Source organism: Amblyomma maculatum, chromosome 1 (genome assembly GCF_055883805.1).
Source record: "Amblyomma maculatum isolate TAMU_Amacu chromosome 1, ASM5588380v1, whole genome shotgun sequence".
NCBI classification, from domain to species: Eukaryota; Metazoa; Arthropoda; class Arachnida; order Ixodida; family Ixodidae; genus Amblyomma; species Amblyomma maculatum.
This window is the reverse complement of record NC_139344.1, coordinates 319,596,431-319,614,423: the sequence shown is the minus strand read 5'-3', so window position 1 is coordinate 319,614,423 and position 17,993 is coordinate 319,596,431. Positions and strand designations below refer to the sequence as shown.

At 49.1% G+C, this 17,993-nt stretch overlaps 1 protein-coding gene across 1 annotated transcript in view; it reads left to right on the top strand.

Annotated features, from left to right (window-relative positions):
* Positions 1-17,993, top strand: part of LOC146207241 (cadherin-like and PC-esterase domain-containing protein 1) — a 169,520-nt gene that overhangs the window by 141,598 nt on the left and 9,929 nt on the right. Inside the window, exons 17-18 of the mRNA XM_084576418.1 lie at positions 8,055-8,235; positions 9,365-9,488. Of these exons, the coding sequence (XP_084432544.1) occupies positions 8,055-8,235; positions 9,365-9,488 (305 nt within the window). The remainder of the gene's footprint in view (positions 1-8,054; positions 8,236-9,364; positions 9,489-17,993) is intronic.

Sequence of the window (17,993 nt, the reverse complement as noted above, 5' to 3'; positions counted from 1 at the left end):
TTCTTCGGCATAGAAGATGACGCTCGTACTTGGTACGAGAACCGAGATGACGCCCTAACATCATGGCGCGGGTTCTGCCGACGCATCCTTGAGACCTATACCAGCGCGGATTGGTGAGAATGCCCAGAAAGGGCTTTACAGTCTCGCATGCAGATGCCGAATGAGACTGCAACCATGTACGTCGAGGACATGATCCGGCTCTTCCGACGATCTGACCCGGCCATGACCGAAGACAAAAAGGTGCGCCACCTCATGCGCAATGTTAAAGAACAACTGTTCGCTGGCCTCGTTCGTAATTAATCGAGAACGGTTGCCGAGTTTCTTGCGGAAGCTGTCAAAACGGAGAGGATGCTCCAGCAGCGGTCTACCACCTACGACAGGCGGGTACTCCGGTTGCGGAACCACGTTTGGCCTTCGGGGCCACCCCGAACCTACGCGACATCATCCACTCAGTTTTACGCAAGGAGCTCCAGACGCTTTTCGGTGTTCCCCAGGTGATGGTCGGCTCTGTAGCTAGCATTGTCCGCAAAGAGATTCAAGCCTTGAGGCCTTCGGTACCGTCTGCTGATCCGCCACCTTTTCCCATGGAGTACCATCGTCCAGCTTATGCTGATATGTTGCGACGTCCTACGCCTGCTTCGACGCCATTGCAGCCGCCCGATGAAGGCTTACTGTATTCCGCACACACTGACCCATACGCCGACAACAGACGACCACCCCAGCGTTAGGCGGACCTGTGACGCACCCCAAGTCACCAGTGACTGTGCTTCCATTGCGGGAACCAGGTCATCTGTACCGCCAGTGCCCCTATCGACACCTGGGACTGCACGGATTTACTATCGACATGCGTCGCCCTCCATTAGGCCAACGACCCTGTGAGAATGAGGACTACTTAGCCCCGCAGCGCATGGCGCCAATTTACCAGCGGCAGTCACGCTTCCCATCCCCACACCGACCATCGCCGCAGCCCAGATCCTCCTCGATGGCGCAGCGACGGTCGCCATGTCCCCGTCGGGAGAACTAAAGAAAGTGACCTCCGGGGGCGAGGCCGCTTGCAATCGACGTGACGAAGACACCCTGACAACGAGACCTGTGAGCGACCGCGATTTTACGGCACCGACGACAGTTCCTGCGCATGAAGATCTATTCTCGCTGAATATACCCGTGGTTGTCGAAGGCTATAAGGTTAGCGCATTGGTAGACACAGGCGCTGATTTTTCGATTATAAGCGGGAAGCTAGCGGCGCTTGTTAAAAAAAGTATTGACTTCATAGTCTGGCACGCAGATTCGCACCGCTGGCGGACATGTCGTAACTCCGAGTGGTCTGTGCACGGTAGAGTTCCGCACACAGCACGCGAGCCGACTTCCGCGTCCTCTTCTTCCAGACGCCGCCTAAGAACACCAGGAACACCAGATGGAATTATATATATAATCATTTAATATATATTATATATATATATAGTTAAAGGAGCCAACAGTCTATGACTCCTAGGTAAACGTAATGGGATATTATTATTATTATTATTATTATTATTATTATTATTATTATTATTATTATTATTATTATTATTATTATTATTATTATTATTATTATTATTATTATTATTATTATTATTATTATTATTATTATTATTATTATTATTGATTGAATGTCCTTTATTGAATGGGAAGGCTCATGGCCTTGGATGGGGATAAAGGGGAGTAGACATAATCTTCATTGTTTAGGTCGTCACTCGAATCACATTGTTCTAACCAGGCCACTAAGCGAGCCATACTTGGCAAATATCATCTGTGTGTTTGCATCAGTTTCTAGAAGGGAACGGTAGTTCAGGCGGTAGGGTTCGATCTCGGGGCGTCCAGTAGAAAAAGCAGGGCATTCCCAAAGTAAATGAGATATGCCGCCGCAGGTTAGAGTCGTACAGTGTGGGCACGTAATCATTTTCTCCTTATACTGACGCCAGCGGGCCATAATACGTGGCGTGTAAGCCGCATGGGCGATGAGCTTATTCAAAAAGACTTCTTGACTTCGGGTGAGGTGGGTTCTTCTCGTAAAAGGTGGGTCTGGTGTGGCCACCTGCATGCGATGCTGACTGAGGCTACGAAGACTGGTCCGAGTATAGTGCATAAGGGCAAGAGAAGGGGTGAGTTGCCCGCCCAAGGTCGAATAAGGATGAAGCAAGGGGGGTGGGGAAGTAAATGTGGACATCCCACCTGCCAAGGCAGCCGCGGCGTGTGCCGCCGCATTGCCCCCTGATTCGTCCGAGTGACCTGGGGTCCAGTGAATAGCGACAGTTCTGGTCGCGAGTTGGTGGCGTTTAAGGAGGCGCTGTATAGCCGTAGCTGTTGCATCTTGTGAACCCGGAGTAGCGATTTCCTTGTAAGCTTCAAAGGAATCAGTAAGAATACGTAGTGACCCAGTTCCGGTGCAAGGCACTCCTGACAAGGCTCCCCAAATCGCGAGGAGTTCAGCGTGAAGAGGGGTACCCTGAGGTAGATGGCAGGCATAAGCGCCTGAAAGGGAAGGGTTGTCATCGCATACCCAGGCCATAGATGCGAATTCGCTTGTAATGGATGCGTCGGTGTATATGTCAGTCGTATCGGGGATTCGCTCTTGTCGGTGATGGGCAGCTAGGAGCTCCCGGGGAATGACAAAATCGCGGTTTATAGGTCGGCGATGGACGCGTGTGACTACTGGCATCTCCCAAGGGGGAAGTGATGCATATAGGGCTGGTGTTTTGTCGTTACGCTGTTCATCCCAGGCCAGCAGGCGACGCCCCTGGACAGTGTTCTCTAGACGTATTCGATGACGCGTCTGTGACTCGGTAACGATGGTAGTGAGCGGTGGAAGAGCGGCCAAACGCTCAAGTTCGGCTATAGGAGTGTGCTTAGGTAGACCGGTAATAGTGCGTAGTGTAGCGCGATGAAGGCGTTCGACCTTAGCGAAGTCAGTCTTCGACAGTTGGAGGACCGGTGTACCATAGAGGATTTTTCCGACCGCCGCTGCTCTGGCCATCGCACGGCAGGCATGCTGCCGCGCACCGCCGTGCCGGTTGGACAGGCGACGAATAGTATGTAGCAGTGCTGGCCAAAGGCGTTGTAACTGACGAACCCATTTCTGGGGGCTGTTGCAGCTTGATATGGGCAGGCCAAGAATGCGGATTTGCCCATTTGAGGAGGTGATGGTGTTGCCTCCGATGTGAAGATGGATCTGCATACTGGGGTTGGTTTTATGTTTTCCGTCGATACTAATCAATTCTGTTTTATGTGGTGCGAGTTCGAGGCCAATTTTGGTTAGTGTATCTTCAAGACAAAGAAGGGCCGCCTGAAGTTCAGTCTCCATAGAATATTTGTCTACGTAATCCGCTGCCTCCGTCCAGACGGTAATATCATCGGCATATATAGCGAATCTTGCGCTTGTGCTGATTTCCAGATTCTCGGCAACGCGTGTCATGGCCAAGTTGAACAATATGGGTCCGAGAATGGAGCCCTGAGGTACACCCCTATCCAAGTAATAGGTTTTGGGCACCCATCCCGGAGCTTTGCCATGTAGCTGAATGGGTCTACATGTCAAAAAATTGCGGATCCAGATTTGGGCACGATTACTAGGAAAGCGCTTGGCGAGTTCCTCCAGGATAACCTCATGGCGAACATTGTCAAAAGCTTTGTGTATATCGACAGCCAGGAGATAGTCAGGTAGCGTTTTACGATGAGCTCTATTCAGAACTCTTCGCAAAAGCCAAAGGCAGTCATGCGTTCCAAGGTTAGGGCGGAAGCCGGCTTGAGCTGGATGAAATCCAGGACTGACGTATTCAATGTAGTGACTAATCCGGGTATGCAGCAGGCGCTCGATGAGTTTACAGAGATGTGAAGTCAGTGCAATTGGACGCAAATTACTAGGAAGTCGAGGGTTTTTGCCAGGTTTAGGGATAGGAAGAATAAGAGAAAGCTTGAGGTTATCCGGTACCGTTCCGGTCTCCCAGTAAGAATTAATGATGTCGAGAAGGGCATCCTGGGCTGCCGAGTCGAGATTGCTAAGCTCCTGCCAACTAACTCGGTCGTGCCCGGGTGTGGCGCGAGCGCGGCCTCTTCCGAGGGCTGCTTGCAGTTCTCCCTTTGAGAATGGGCGATCCAGGTCTGGATCAGGGTTTCCGACTGGGAAAATGGAAACTGCTGGTGGAGGCATTAGGCTGGCGTGTGGGAAAAAGGTGCGTATAACTTCATCTTCAACATCAGCCGGGTTGCCATTGAGAAGGAGATCGGCGAGAGGTGGTGCCCCGCGTGCCTTGCCATTTAGGCCACGAAAGATGCGCCAAAGTTGTGATAGGCCCGGTACTTGTCCAAGACGGTCGCATGTAGAGTGCCAAGCCTCACTTTGCAGGTGAAGCTGGTATGCCCGGATAAGCTTGAATTGTCGTCGAAGAAGCACGAGATCTTTGTGACGTTTTCCGCGTGTCCGAAAACGTTGCGTGAGGTGATCTGCGCGACGCCAAAGGTTAGCCAGGTGAGCATCCATGCCAACTGTGGAATCGTCACAGGGGATATATTCCAGAGCTTGAGTGCGGGCATCTCGGAGTACAGACAGAAAGGAGTCAATATCCGAGAAGGGGGTCGTAGTATTAGCACGAAACTTGTCCCAGTTGAAAAACGAACGTGTTGTCCGAACGCGAAGACATTTACGATTGAGAGTGAGCAAGATGGGCAAGTGATCACTACCCGAAGAATTAGAAAGGACTTCCCAGCGCCGAAGAAGACGCGGTGATGAAAATGTAAGGTCCAGTGTAGTGTCTGCTTGAGAGGGATGGAGACCGATACGGGTCGGCACGTTAGGTTCGTTGCACAGGGTAAGAAGAGTTTGATCAAGGGCGTCATATAGGTGTTTACCACGTTGGTTAGGCTGAGATGAGCTCCAGGCTGCGTGATGTGCGTTGAAATCTCCGCCAATAAGAATAGGATAAGGGTGTGCTGCGTTTTCAAGGTCAGGGAGCCAGGAACAGGGTTCTGCCATGACGTTACCTGGCCGGAAATAGGCCGACGCTACGACGAAAGGTTTTTGGCCAGGGGGGAAGATTTTTACTGCAACAATCTCACGAGTGGAAGAGCAAAGGGATTGAAGCGAGAGCTGAGTGGAAGGACAATCGTTTCGGATTAAGACGGCCGCCTGTTCCTCTGAACGGCCGTTTTTATGTTGGATAGTAGGTGTCTGGTAAGTGCAGTAATCAGGAATTTTACAAGGACCGCGCGTTTCTTGAAGAAGTATGAAAAGAGGACGGCGCTGAGGCACAAATGTACGAAGGGTAGGACCGTTCTGATTGAAGCTTCTGCAGTTCCATTGAATCCCATGAGCCATAGTGCTCATGAAAGGGGCACAGATTTACGGCGCTTACTATCGTCTGTGAGTGTGGTACGTTGGAACTCCTCTAACATAGTCTGCAGATGGCTCTGCATGGAAGTGAGGGCAGCAGTAAGAGTTGCATTAACTTCCTTTCGCAGAGTTTCTTCCAGCTTCTGTGTCTCTTGAGCGCGTTCCTGTCGGATTAGCCCGAGCATGTGGGTATAGGCGGAATCAGACGCTGTGACCGGTTGCGGCCGGCGGGTAGGCGAACGGCTTTTGCGGCCCTTCTGTGAGCGGCTGCGTTGCGGAGTCTGGGAACGAGTTCTGGTGTCCATTGTTATCTTGTCCTTAGTTATCATCTCCCGGAGACGCTGATTTTCCTGGCGTAGTTCAGATATTTCTGCTCTGAGGCTCTCAATGACCTCGGCTAAACCTGGAGAAGAGGTCTTTTCAGCATATGATACATGTTTGGAGACAGTATGTGAGGATGTCACCTGATGCGTATTCGGATCATCCGACTCCTTAGGTGCCGATTTGTCGACAGGCTTTGCATAAGCTCGAGCCGGGCACTGGGCACTCAGGGCGATATGCGTGGAAGCGCCGCAGGCTACGCAATGAGGAAACTGCTTGCAGCCGGGGTCCTCAGGGTGCGGGTTCTTACCGCAATCCCGACAAACGGCGGGAAACGAGCAGTATTTGGCTACATGGCCGATGCGGTGACAGTTATAACATGCGACTGGGCGCGGGCGGTATTCACGGATTCGTGTAATCTCGTAGTCGAATACTAGCCGAGAAGGTAATGCGTCTGATGCGAAGGTCAGAAGTAGCAAATTTGTCTTGCCGAGCATGCGTATGTCTGTGATTTCAGCTGTCTCGCAGCGCAGATGTGTCATGATGTAGTCCATCGTGAGGCCTTCTCTAATTCTGATCACACCTCGCGTGCTGTCAACCGCAGGCTGCTTCAGTGGGGACGTGTCCACATCGAACGCTTGGACAGAATCCCGCGTTCGCGCGATTAAACGGGTCAATGTACACAGCTTCTTGAAATGCTCAGCGTCCCTGACAGTTATGCGGATGCAGTTAGCAGCAGAATCAAAGCGGAGAATGGCCATATCCGAAAAATACTGAGACGGAGCGCTTTGCTCTATTGCGTTGGTAATAGCCTGCTTTGGGATGTTTGTGGCATGCACTTTGTTAAGTGGCCTGATCAGAACAGTGAAATGAGGACGACTCACCCGTTCTGTGTGCAGACGTTGCGGGGACACTTAACGCTTGCGATAGGTTGAAGTCATGCTGCATCCTGTAGTTGTCTTAACCTGAGCAGGAGGGCTTGCAGAGACAGTCACAGCTGCGGCATCCATTTCCTCGTGCACTGTCGGCAATAGCGGGTAATCAACGCTCCCTGTAGCTTGTGGCGTTTGTGGCGTCGGAGGCACCGTTCGGCTGGATGCGAAGTACGGCGCCGCGTCCATCTGTTCATGCCCCGCCGGTAAGAGCGGGTAATCACAACTTCTCGTAACTTGGCTTGACTGCGGGGTTGTAGTCGGTGTAACCTGTGGCGTTCGTGGTGTCGGAGTCAGGGTTTGGCTGGATACGTAGTATGGCGCAGCATCCATCTGCTCGTGACCCGCCGGTAATGGCGGATAATCGGAACGCCTTGTAACTTGGCTTGACTGTGGGGTCGTAGTCGGTGGTTGGCACGGAGTGAAGGTCGCCGGGCGTAAAATTTTGAAGGTCACATCTTCCGGATGCGCTGTGGCGGCAGCGCCGCCCGGCTGTGGCCCGGGAGCAGCCGTGGTCGTGGTGGGCCCTGAGGGCGTCGATTAGGCTTAGCCCGTCAGAAACGCTAGTCCTTGAAAGCTTCGAATTGAACAGCGAGCCGAAAATAAAATTGTTGCAAACAGGTGCCGAACACCTTCACTGACCGTTTCGAGTGAGTTCAGGCCATATCGGGTCTCTATTATTATTATTATTATTATTATTATTATTATTATTATTATTATTATTATTATTATTATTATTATTATTATTATTATTATTATTATTATTATTATTATTATTATTATTATTATTATTATTATTATTATTATTATTATTATTATACCGTTTTGTAGTTGATGTGCACCAAAATTAGCGACAAATACAAACAAAAGAGTATGTGTACGTACATACAGACAGACAGCTCAAGCACACAAACAACACACACACACACACAGAGCAGGTCCGCCACAAAGTCAGGCAGTCCGCCAGGCGCCGACCGCGAGTCAGGAGTATACAAGACACCGGCAAAGTCAAATTGCAGGCGCTGACTCTTGATACCCATGAACACGCGTTCCGCATGTTGGGAAAAAATACGGGGGAGGCGAAGAGAAAAAGAAAAAAGACAAAAAGTGAAGGATAAGGATTAGTGATTGTTGGCAGTGAGTGAAGGTATGGCCGGTGTTGAGTGGTCAATCAGTTCGCGGCGTGCGCTGAACGGTGCGGACGCTACGCGCCTAGAAGGTTTTGCTATAAGAAGTCCTATGCAATGAATAGGCAGCACGTTTGCATAGACACGTATTATTTTTTTCTCCGCTGTACCGATCCTCTGGGGTTATCCAGAATCATGAAAAGCGCCATTATAAACAACTTGAGAAGACAGGAGCAACGGAGAAAGGAAAGAAAAAAAGAAAGTTCCTCTAGGTGTGTGGTGGCCTGACCTCCTACATTGTCGCATGCGCAGGCCGTCCAACTACACGCTGGGCGTGGGTGAGAACAAGGTGGTGCTGTACGTGATGGACGGCGGCCAGCCGGACCCGTGGGTAGTGAACGCGTACACGCTGCTCATTCGCCGCATGCCACTGGCCGACGACTCGCTCCTCTTCAGCCCCGCCGCGCAGCACCAGGTGTGCAGCCTCAAGCAGGTGAGCTGCTTCTCAGATAAGGATCGCTAACGCTGGGTGAGCTGTCGACTTCGCTAAGCAAAACCGTTCTATAGCAAAAATCACTGCTTAGCAACCGGCGGTATCATATTTCAAACAACTTTGCAATGGTTCGGTTCAGTTTATCGGATTTTAACGTCCCAAAGTGACATTAGAGAGTTTTAGCTTACCGTGATCCGCGATCCGCTACCGTGAACCGCCACCGCGCGTTCCACTGCGCATGCCCAAACCCCCTCGACGCGGATAGATGGCGCCACATACTGTATGTCCACACATGGACCTCCCGCGTCGGGACCAATGAGCTTGTTCGCCCTCGTCCACGCACGGTAGAAGGTCACCATGGCGGATCGCGGATCACGGTAAGCTAAATCTCTCTATTGACAGCAAGAAACACCGTAGTGGTGGCCTCGGAAAATTCGACGTTCTTTTTTGCTGTTGTTGTTATATTAGGTGCACTTACATCGCACAATTCACGGGAGCCTGCGTTTCGCTTTCATAGAAACGCGGCCGCTGCGGATCGCAGCCAGGATTGAACCCGTGCCTCCGGGATCAGCAGTTGAGCACCGTAACCGCTAAGTTACCGTGGCGGGGTTGAAAGGATTCGTTTTTGTTCGGTCATCATCATTGCTGTCATCAAACCGATTAGATTAACTGCAGGACAGATGCTTTCCTGGCTTGTCTAGCATCAGCACTGCCCTTTTTCTCACAACCTTCTTAATCTCATCTCCACGTTTAATTTTCCGCCTTCCATTTCTGCACTTATTTCTTTTGATTCAGAATTCACGCTACTACCCCAACCATTTGTCGACGGACAGTTGCTGCTTGATAAACATTTTTAGACTGATTGATCAATTGGCCGACCGACTAAACCTTTGCAACATATAGTGTCTTAGTTGACACAGACAGCTCTCGCAACTCAACTCATCGGTTCAAGCACACCTTTGAAAACGTTTGACCATAGTGTGTCAAGCCGAGTCACTCATGACATGATTGCTGACGTTTTCCGAATTAATTTCGAAACACATATGTAGATGACAAGAAATAAATGCGACTATTACCTGCTTGTAACCAACTCTTTGTCCTTCAAGCTCGTTTCAATTATATTTTGCAGGAATGCGAAATGCAAGTATCCCCAGCAGAACCATGCGGGCTGTACAGCGAAATCGGCGTGGACTGGCCAACCTACCTGGAAAAGACGGCCAGGCTTCCCGTCTGCAAAGACGGAAGCTCGCCAGGTAAGTCTGGAAAGCACACTAGTTGTTTTTTCAACCCTACAATAGATGGAGATGAAGACAGGGAAAAAAGAAATAACCTTGTTATTTAGTTAACTTTCAGTTTCAGTGTTTCTCTGTTTTCTTCTTTTTTTTGCTTTTCTAGCTTCACATAAAATGTTACACGTGTTGTGAGGAAGGAAATGAATACACAGTAAAACAGTTCAAGGCATGAGTGCATGCATGTAACTTCGAATAACGCGTCTTCCGGTGTAATATGACCTAAACCAGATAATATTAATAATCATAATAGTAATACTAATGATGATGATGGTAATAATAATAATAATAAGCAATTAATCTTTATTTAATGTGCGCAGGAACAACCATGTGGTCTTCGTGCAGCAGCACAAATTAAAAAAATGCACGCACAAGTTTTACACACACAGATAGAACACAAAAAGAAGAAACAAATAACACATGAAATGAAACTGAGTACAGGAAAAGCGAAGCGAAGAATCTGACTTTAGCCTCAAGCTAATGAGACTGAGCGCGCTCATATATCTGACACGAAGCTATAGAAATAAAATAGCCTTTTTTTTAATCTAGATTTATATATGCAGCTTTCTCGCACCGTCCCTCGAATGGTGCATTTAGTTTAGTTGTCGTTTCTTTTTTGAAATCAAAACTGACGCGAACGTCTTGGCACATACTGTATGTGGATAGGGAAAGTAAAAAATAAATAAAAATAAGAGGTTGCACGCAGCAAAGTTAGGGCAGGTGTCAAGGAGTCCAAAGCGTGTCTTATGTCTGCATGGCCTTTTGTGATGTAGCCTTAAACACTAGGCATTACATGCATAAGCAATATGAATATAAAAGTTGGTCCGTGCGAAAATACCGTTAATTTTTGCTTTCACGTTGGATGAAAGCGTATAGCGCAGTAATATGGGTAAAAAAAAATTGTCACGTCCTAAAAGTGAAAAAAAAAAGAAAATAAGATTGCAGACTGCGCTTAAGTCTGCTTAAGAGCGACATTGAGAAAGCCAATTTACAGGACTGTTTTCATTGACTGCAACGTCATTTTCATCGGTGCTGTCATAATCACTATCGCTGCTATCATCATCATCAACTAAAATCACCATCACTGTCATCGCTACTATCATTATCATTAACTACGGCGGCCATGCCATCGCTACTATGATCATCGTCACAATTGCTACTTATCATCATTTTAATTATAAACTAAATGCAGCGTCATTCTCATCGCTGCTATCATTCTTACGCTAGACAAGAATTGCTATCATCGTTGTTAACTAAATGCACCACCATCGTCATCGCTACTATCATTATTATTATTATTATTATGAATTGACTTGGCTAGGATATTTATGGTCCACCTGGTGAAAATGGGAAGCCTCAGTACCAAACCAATCATTAACAGCGGCGTCATTGTCATCACTGCTATCGTTATTATCACTAATTGCGGCGTCATTGTCATCGCTAATATGTTTTTTTTTTTTTGCGAAGTTTATTGCCTTACGGCATAAAAGGAATATTATGATGGATGAAGGGTGTGGTCAGTTAAATGAAAAAAGGTTGGCTGATGCAATGAAATCGAGGAGTGAACGATGATGCGGTCCCAGTGTCCAAACAGCATATGACTGCGGATTATGGGGGGAGAGGCCAGCTGCCGCCAGGTGCCGGATCCGCGTTGGCTTCAACGCTGGACAATCCCACAGTAGGTGATGGATGTCAGCTTCTATATTTCTAGACTTGCAGATGGGGCACCCAGGGTGTGGATATAAATACCGAAATTGTGGCCACTTTCGGATCACTGCTGGTGTTAGGGCCACCCCAACTCTAATCCTCCGAAGCGCCACCTCCTCTGCACGGGTTAGACCGCGGGGGAGGCTTACCGTACACGGAGGTATAAGAGCACGTGTACGGCGCCGGAGGTGCTCCTTTCTTGTTAAAAGCAGGGCGGCATTGTCCAATTTTATGAGGTTTGGCGATGTCGAGGTTGAGTTTGAAAGGCGGGTCGCAGAATCCACTTGGCTTTGAGCACTTAAATGGTCACGCGGGGTCCATTAAATACGAATTGGATTTGGTATGCGAGCCGCTAGACTGTGTATGTTCTGGCAGATTTCCGGGCTACTACTAACTCGTCTAAGTAGCTTTGTCACCTGGAGGGCATCTGTACGTATGATAATACGGGCCGTGGGAAGCATGGGAATGGCGGTCACAGAGCGAAGCGACTCTTGCACTGCAAGCAGTTCCGCACAAAAAGAAGATGGAGGTTCCGGTAATTGAAACGTTGACGTCTTGTTCAATGAAGATTTGGTAGGACAGCAAACTGCTGTTATCACTTCACAGGCTTTGATGCTTGCGTCGACGTAAATTATAATGGAACCATGTGGCAAGCGGGCGTCTTGTTCCATAATTCGGTCGCGAAGTGACGACGCCGTTTCCTGTGTTCTTGGTCGGCGTAAATCAGTTGGCTTGTTATCGCTCAGCTGTACAAAACGCCAAGGAGGAAGAACTGGCAGTGGCGGTGGTAGTAGTGAATGTGTCGGAGCATAAGCTTTCAGAGCGCACGTTGCGTGAGAGAGTGTGGCCTTAAGCTTGCGTGCATCACGTCGTTGCTGCACCAGTTCATCTATTGTGTTTAGTTGTGCGTTTTCTTGGAGCGCCACGATTGGTGTAATGCGAGGGAGGCAGGTGATGATCCTCTTTGCCTCTCGATTTATAGCCTCAAGTCGATCCCATTGTGCCCTTGTCAAATGCTGAAATTGGGCTTGATAAGCAAGGAGCGGTTGCACAACTGTCTGCACCAACTGTCTCGCAACATCTGAGTGAGAGCGCCGCCCATTTTTGGAGCAATGCGTCTAATCAGACCCAGTGTCTGTAACGCCTGTTTTTTAGCGCCAGACAGCCATGTAGTTCCAGTTCCTGACTCATGAATTGTTAAGCCCAATATTTTTACTGTTGAACTTTCCTGAAGTGGGGTTCCGGATAGATGTAGACGAATAGGTGTTGCCGATAGTTTAAGGCGGCCCCAGCGGTTGGCGACTGATGTGAACGTAGTTTTACTGGCGGAAAGTTCAAGGCCAATGGAAGATGCATATGTGCACTTAATATCTAAAGCTGATTGCAGGGCCGATGATTGAGTCAGTAGGTCGTTGTGTGTGCTCCACACCGTGATGTCATCAGCGTATATTAAGAATTTAACATCAGAAATTTCATGTAACCGCCATGCAAGTGAGATAAACGCAATATTAAATAATGTTGGTGACAACACAGATCCCTGGGGTACGCCGCGAAGAGTGACAAATGATCATATGGCCTCGCTACTGAGGCGTATTGCAAATTGTCTACTTTCAAGGAAAGATTTTACGAAATTGCGTACTTTAAGTGGTAAATGGAGCATGTCAATTGAATCCAGAATGGCAGCATGACTGATATTATCGTAAGCCTTTTCTACATCCATGGCGAGGACGGTGCGTACATTGTGGCTGCGTGTTGATGATAATACTGAGGACGCCAAGACAGCCAATCCGTCTTCTGTGCCTATAGATGGTCGAAAGCCAATCTGGGTCGGGTGGTAGAAACCGTGATGTTCAAGCCACCACGAGATTCGTGTGGCGAGCATTTTCTCAGCATGCTTGCAAATTGTTGCCGTTAATTGTTGCCGAAAGTTGCTTAGGTCTGTTGGTGCTTTCCCCGGCTTTGGAATAGGGATCACAATAGCCGATTTCCAGCTGTCTGGTACATCGCCGTCTAGCCATACCTTGTTAATGGTGTCAAGGAGTTGAGGAAGTGCATCACCACTGAGGTTCTTGTAAACCTCGTACGTAATGGAGTCCGGACCGGGCGCTGTCTTTCGGTTGGCTTCATCTATAGCTGCAAGCAATTCGGGCATGGAGAATGGGCTCGCGATTCCCTCGGTGTCGGCAGCAGATGGCAGCTTATCGACATGGGCTGGCATGCCCCACAAGTAAGTTCTTGTAACTGGTGCAGGCAACACGTCGTACTTGGGGAAAACTTGCGCGCTGCTTGTCTTGCGAAATCATTCGGAGACAAGTTTGCTGCATAGCATGCTGTGGCCGCTGCATCAGGACGACGACAACCGTGCTCCATGGCATGGAAAGTTCGCTAAAGATGAGCATTCGATGACTGTGTGGAGAACTGCTCGCACCACAGGTGCCATTGTCGTCGTGAGAGATCACGCTCAAACCTTCGAGCCTTAGCAGTAATGTAATTTAGTCTTGTACGTGCATGCGCAGAAGTTGGGTCTCTGGTTGCAGTCAATTCCGCTTGTCGACGAGCAGCCCACAAGTTGAGCAGAGGCACATCCGGTGTTGGTAGACCAACCTCCACCCAGGTAATGGTTGTAGCCTCATTTAGTGCGCTTTTTATGCGGTCTAGAAGCGATGGTACCGACTCCACAGAGTGATTTTGAAGAAGGGCGCGGAAATTGTCCCAATGGACAACTGTACACTTGCGGCGTAATCGTCGGGCCTGTGATGGATAGAGACCGATGAAAATAGGATGATGGTCACTGCCCCAGGAGTCCGGCTCTAAGTGCCACGAGGGGGTGCCGGTTCCTGACCACCACGTAAGATCTGGAGCGTATGTTCCACTCCTAGTATGAAGCACAGTCCTTGTTGGTGTATCTGGATGGTTCAGGAGAATAAAAAGCGCATCCGTAAAGGCGTCTCGCACTCGCCTGCCGCGAGGACTTAAGGTGGGGTATCCCCAGTCCGGGTGAGGCGCATTGAAGTCACCACCAACTAAAACTGGACATCCCGGGTATTGTTCAGTAACCATTCAGTAACCATCCCAGGTTTATGCGGGAGGGAGAGCCACCACCAGGTCTTACATAGACTGACCCAACTACAACAGTTGCCTTACCAAATTTGACTGCTTACGCTAGACAAGGAAACTTACGACCTGTTTTTCACGAATGTGTTCCTGGGAAGTCCGGCGTGTAGTAGTGGTTTGAGCACTCGGCTGGGGATCGAAGTGATAGTGGTTCGATTATCAGTGGAGACGGCAGATTTGTGTTTTCTTTAAAAGCAAGCTGAAACTTATTCGAAAAAAAAAATGAGTTCTGTGCGGCATTTTTAGTTTTTTGTCCGCTGAAGAAGACTAGCATACTTCAGAATGGCCGAAATGAGCACAAATGGCAGTTTTTACAAGAAAACTAGCATCAACGACTCCACCCTCCGAACAAACGTCGCTGTTGTCCGTAATTGGCTTGGCCCATCATGACGTTATTCTCGGGTATGCCAGGCCGAAGCTGGCGGTGTTGCTGCGTGCGCGTTGCTTCAGGCGACTTGACAGCTCAGTTTAAAATGTTACTGATTGTTTGAACAACGTAAAACACCTTGGACACTAACCGTACGCTTGCGAGCAACCAGCAGTTCCAAAAAACGGCGCTGCTAAAGACGCTTTCGAGTACGTCGATAGCGAAAGTGAAGTCAGCACATTTGCGCGAGTCGGAAATTGGCCCCCGAGTGCGAAAAGCGCACGAGCTGGCCCGCTTTAGCAACTTTCCTTTACACATTAAATCAGATTTCAATAGCAACAAATGGAATAGGCGTTATATAGGGTGCAATCTATACTCTACGGCGCGTTTATACAGCCTTCGAGTATAGCCCGACGGCGCAACGACAAACGCGTACACTGCTGCCCGTGCCGTCTTTGCAACGCCGAAAATGGTCCTGCTTGAGCCGCATCATGAAATCAGACAAGTTCACAGCACCTGCAGCGCCAGATCAAGCAAGCTTAGCGGAACGGTGCCGGCAGCGAGCGCGGCGGACGGGAGCTCAGGCCGAACGCATTCCCTTGTCGTCGCTAGACCTACATTATTTCGCATCGGTGCCGCAGCAGACGGCACTTGGGTATTGAACAGCGCTGTAGTAAACGGGTTACTGATAGAAGTGCCTACTGTAAATCACTTTGTCTCACAACAAAGTGAAGATATTGTTACGGGGAGGCAAGCCGATGAAAGAAGGTACAACATGATCCGTTTCAATGAAAGATGGTGGACCTAGCGCGAGCGTGCCTGCCGACGCCATTGTCCGCTTCTTCTTCGTCGCCAGTAACACAACTTGGGGCCACCGAGCGATCGTCCCGATCGGTGGACGAAGAAGTCGAAGTCGACCAGATTTATGACATGACGATGGTGTGTGTATCGGCAAAGACAGAACAGAAAGAAGGTAATGGCTTGACGCCATAATGACCGATGAAGCCTGGCCCAGGAAGCTTTTGCTGCAATGTTCGTCAGGATTTGACGGCCGAGTCCCAGGTGCGCATCAAACGGCGAGGGTGTTGTCTTCACGTGTAATGTTGTATTGGGCCGGTGGATTCGCCTGGTCGGTGTCTCGGGTCCTTTGTTTTGGTCTTTTATGCGTTGTGTCTTGTGATGTGTCCTCTAGCGTTCGTGGCGTCTCGGGTCGGTGGGGTCTTAACGTCGGCCTGCTTGTCTTTCTTCGTGTCTTGTGGTCAGGGCGGGGGACTGGGCGGGGAGTGGAAAACGGTGATGTCGCTTCGGGTCCGGAAGGCTGGGGAACCACCAGGCGATGCGTCGTCCCAGGAACCCACTGCCGACAGCACAAGAAGACACAGGGTGCTGAAGCTCCGGGCCAGGATGATGAGTGATGATGACGTACCCCGCGCCTCCAACCAAATTGTTACGGGGCGGCAAGCCGATGAAAGGAGACAGAACATGACCGATGGCGATGGTAGATGACGTTTTATTGAACGATGGTGGACCTAGCGCGAGCGCGCCTGTCGACGCCGGTGGCCGCTTCTTCGTCGCCCGATTAATTACGGCGCCGTCTTAGCAGAGAAGCTAATGGATACAAGAAGATCAAATGAGCCGCGACTCACCGGCGACTGACGCTATACAGCTGCGAAGAGAAACTTGCTTGTAACGCAGTTATCCTAGCAGCATCTCGGTATGGGTCAGCGATCATCAATAAGGGTTAATGTTTTACATTCTGTTATTCATGGGCTTATTTTTTAAGATACCAATAAATTTGAGCACGCTTTATTGACGTTAGCTCCTCCACGGACAGCTTGCAGGAGGCGTGGCCGGAGCGGCATGTGGAGTCAGTGCTGCCTTCGGGCCTTGCTTGAGCGCGCTATTGCTGCGCGAGCAGCACCGCATTCCAGACACTGCATTATAAACGACTATTGCAAGTGCAGCTTCGTTCTACCGATCATTTATTTCGTTTGCTGTGCCTAAATGGTAATTGTTGACATAGCTGAGAACGGCGGCGAGCTGTGTAACAGTGAGCCGCGAATCGCGTTTCAAGTTCGGCATCCTCGGTTAAGCGTAACGACGGGGAAGCCAGCCGCGCAACAATGATATTAACCTGTGCATGAACAATGACAGAACTGCACCGGACTTCAGATGCGCTGATTTAATTCGAATCCCAAGTGGCCGAAATTACTGCCAAGATTCTATTATCATCATCAGCATGAAAATCATCAGAACAAAACACAGCTCATTCCAAAGGCAATGATTTTTTTTTTTTTTCCTTTTCATGACACAGACCCATGCGCCGAAAGTTTATTATCCTCTGAGAAAATATAAAGCACATGTCGCCTGGATCAGCGATGTTCGTACAACGAAAAACCGAGCTGATAGCGTAGTCGTTTCGTACACTCACAGGAATGTTTATTTTCTAATGACACGAGGAAAAAAGAATTTCGAACATCGAACCACGTTTATTTTACAAATGATGAAAAGAGGCTCATTAGTCGGAGGGAGTCGAAGCGCGTGGCGGGACCCTCGCATCAGATGCGTATCTGCTGGTTAACCTCGTGGAATCTTTAAACACGCAGAACTTTCAGCACAGAACGACAGAACTAGAGAAATCAAACGGCACTAGCAACAGACTGCGCTGATCCGTCGATCACTAAAGCGCGGGATGGAGCGAAGCAAGCGTGCAAAACGCGCGGCCGGCCTAGCCGGCCGGCATTTCGAGATTGACGTCACGTCCACCTGTTCCCCAATTTCGGCGCCCCGCCCCGCCGTTGGCCCCAGCGACGAGGACGTGACAGTGGCGCGTATTTTAACAAGCGGAATCTTTGTTTCTTATCGACAGAATTGAGAAAAATTGACACACATAAATAAAAAAAAAACTTTTTTCTAACCACCGAATTTATTGTAATTTTAAAACCGTTTCAGCTTCCTAGTAAGTGGCAGTGCGATGGATGTTTCCTGCTCATACTTTCCGTAAACGGTGCGCAAGAGCCGAGAAAGCATTTCGCCTTCATTAACCGTGAGTCTCAGTAATATTTGGGGAGGATTCGCATGTCGTGTATGCTTATCTATCTTGTACTACATGTGTATGGGCATAATCGCGTGCACCTAAAGCCACTAGCAACAGTCTCGCGTTGTAGTCACATCTCGTACAGATTCGCATAGCATATTTTTGTAGAAACCACTCAGAAAACGCAAATTTTGATTCGAACTTTCCGGCGCCTCTGTTCATTACACCCCTTCCTGCCAATAAT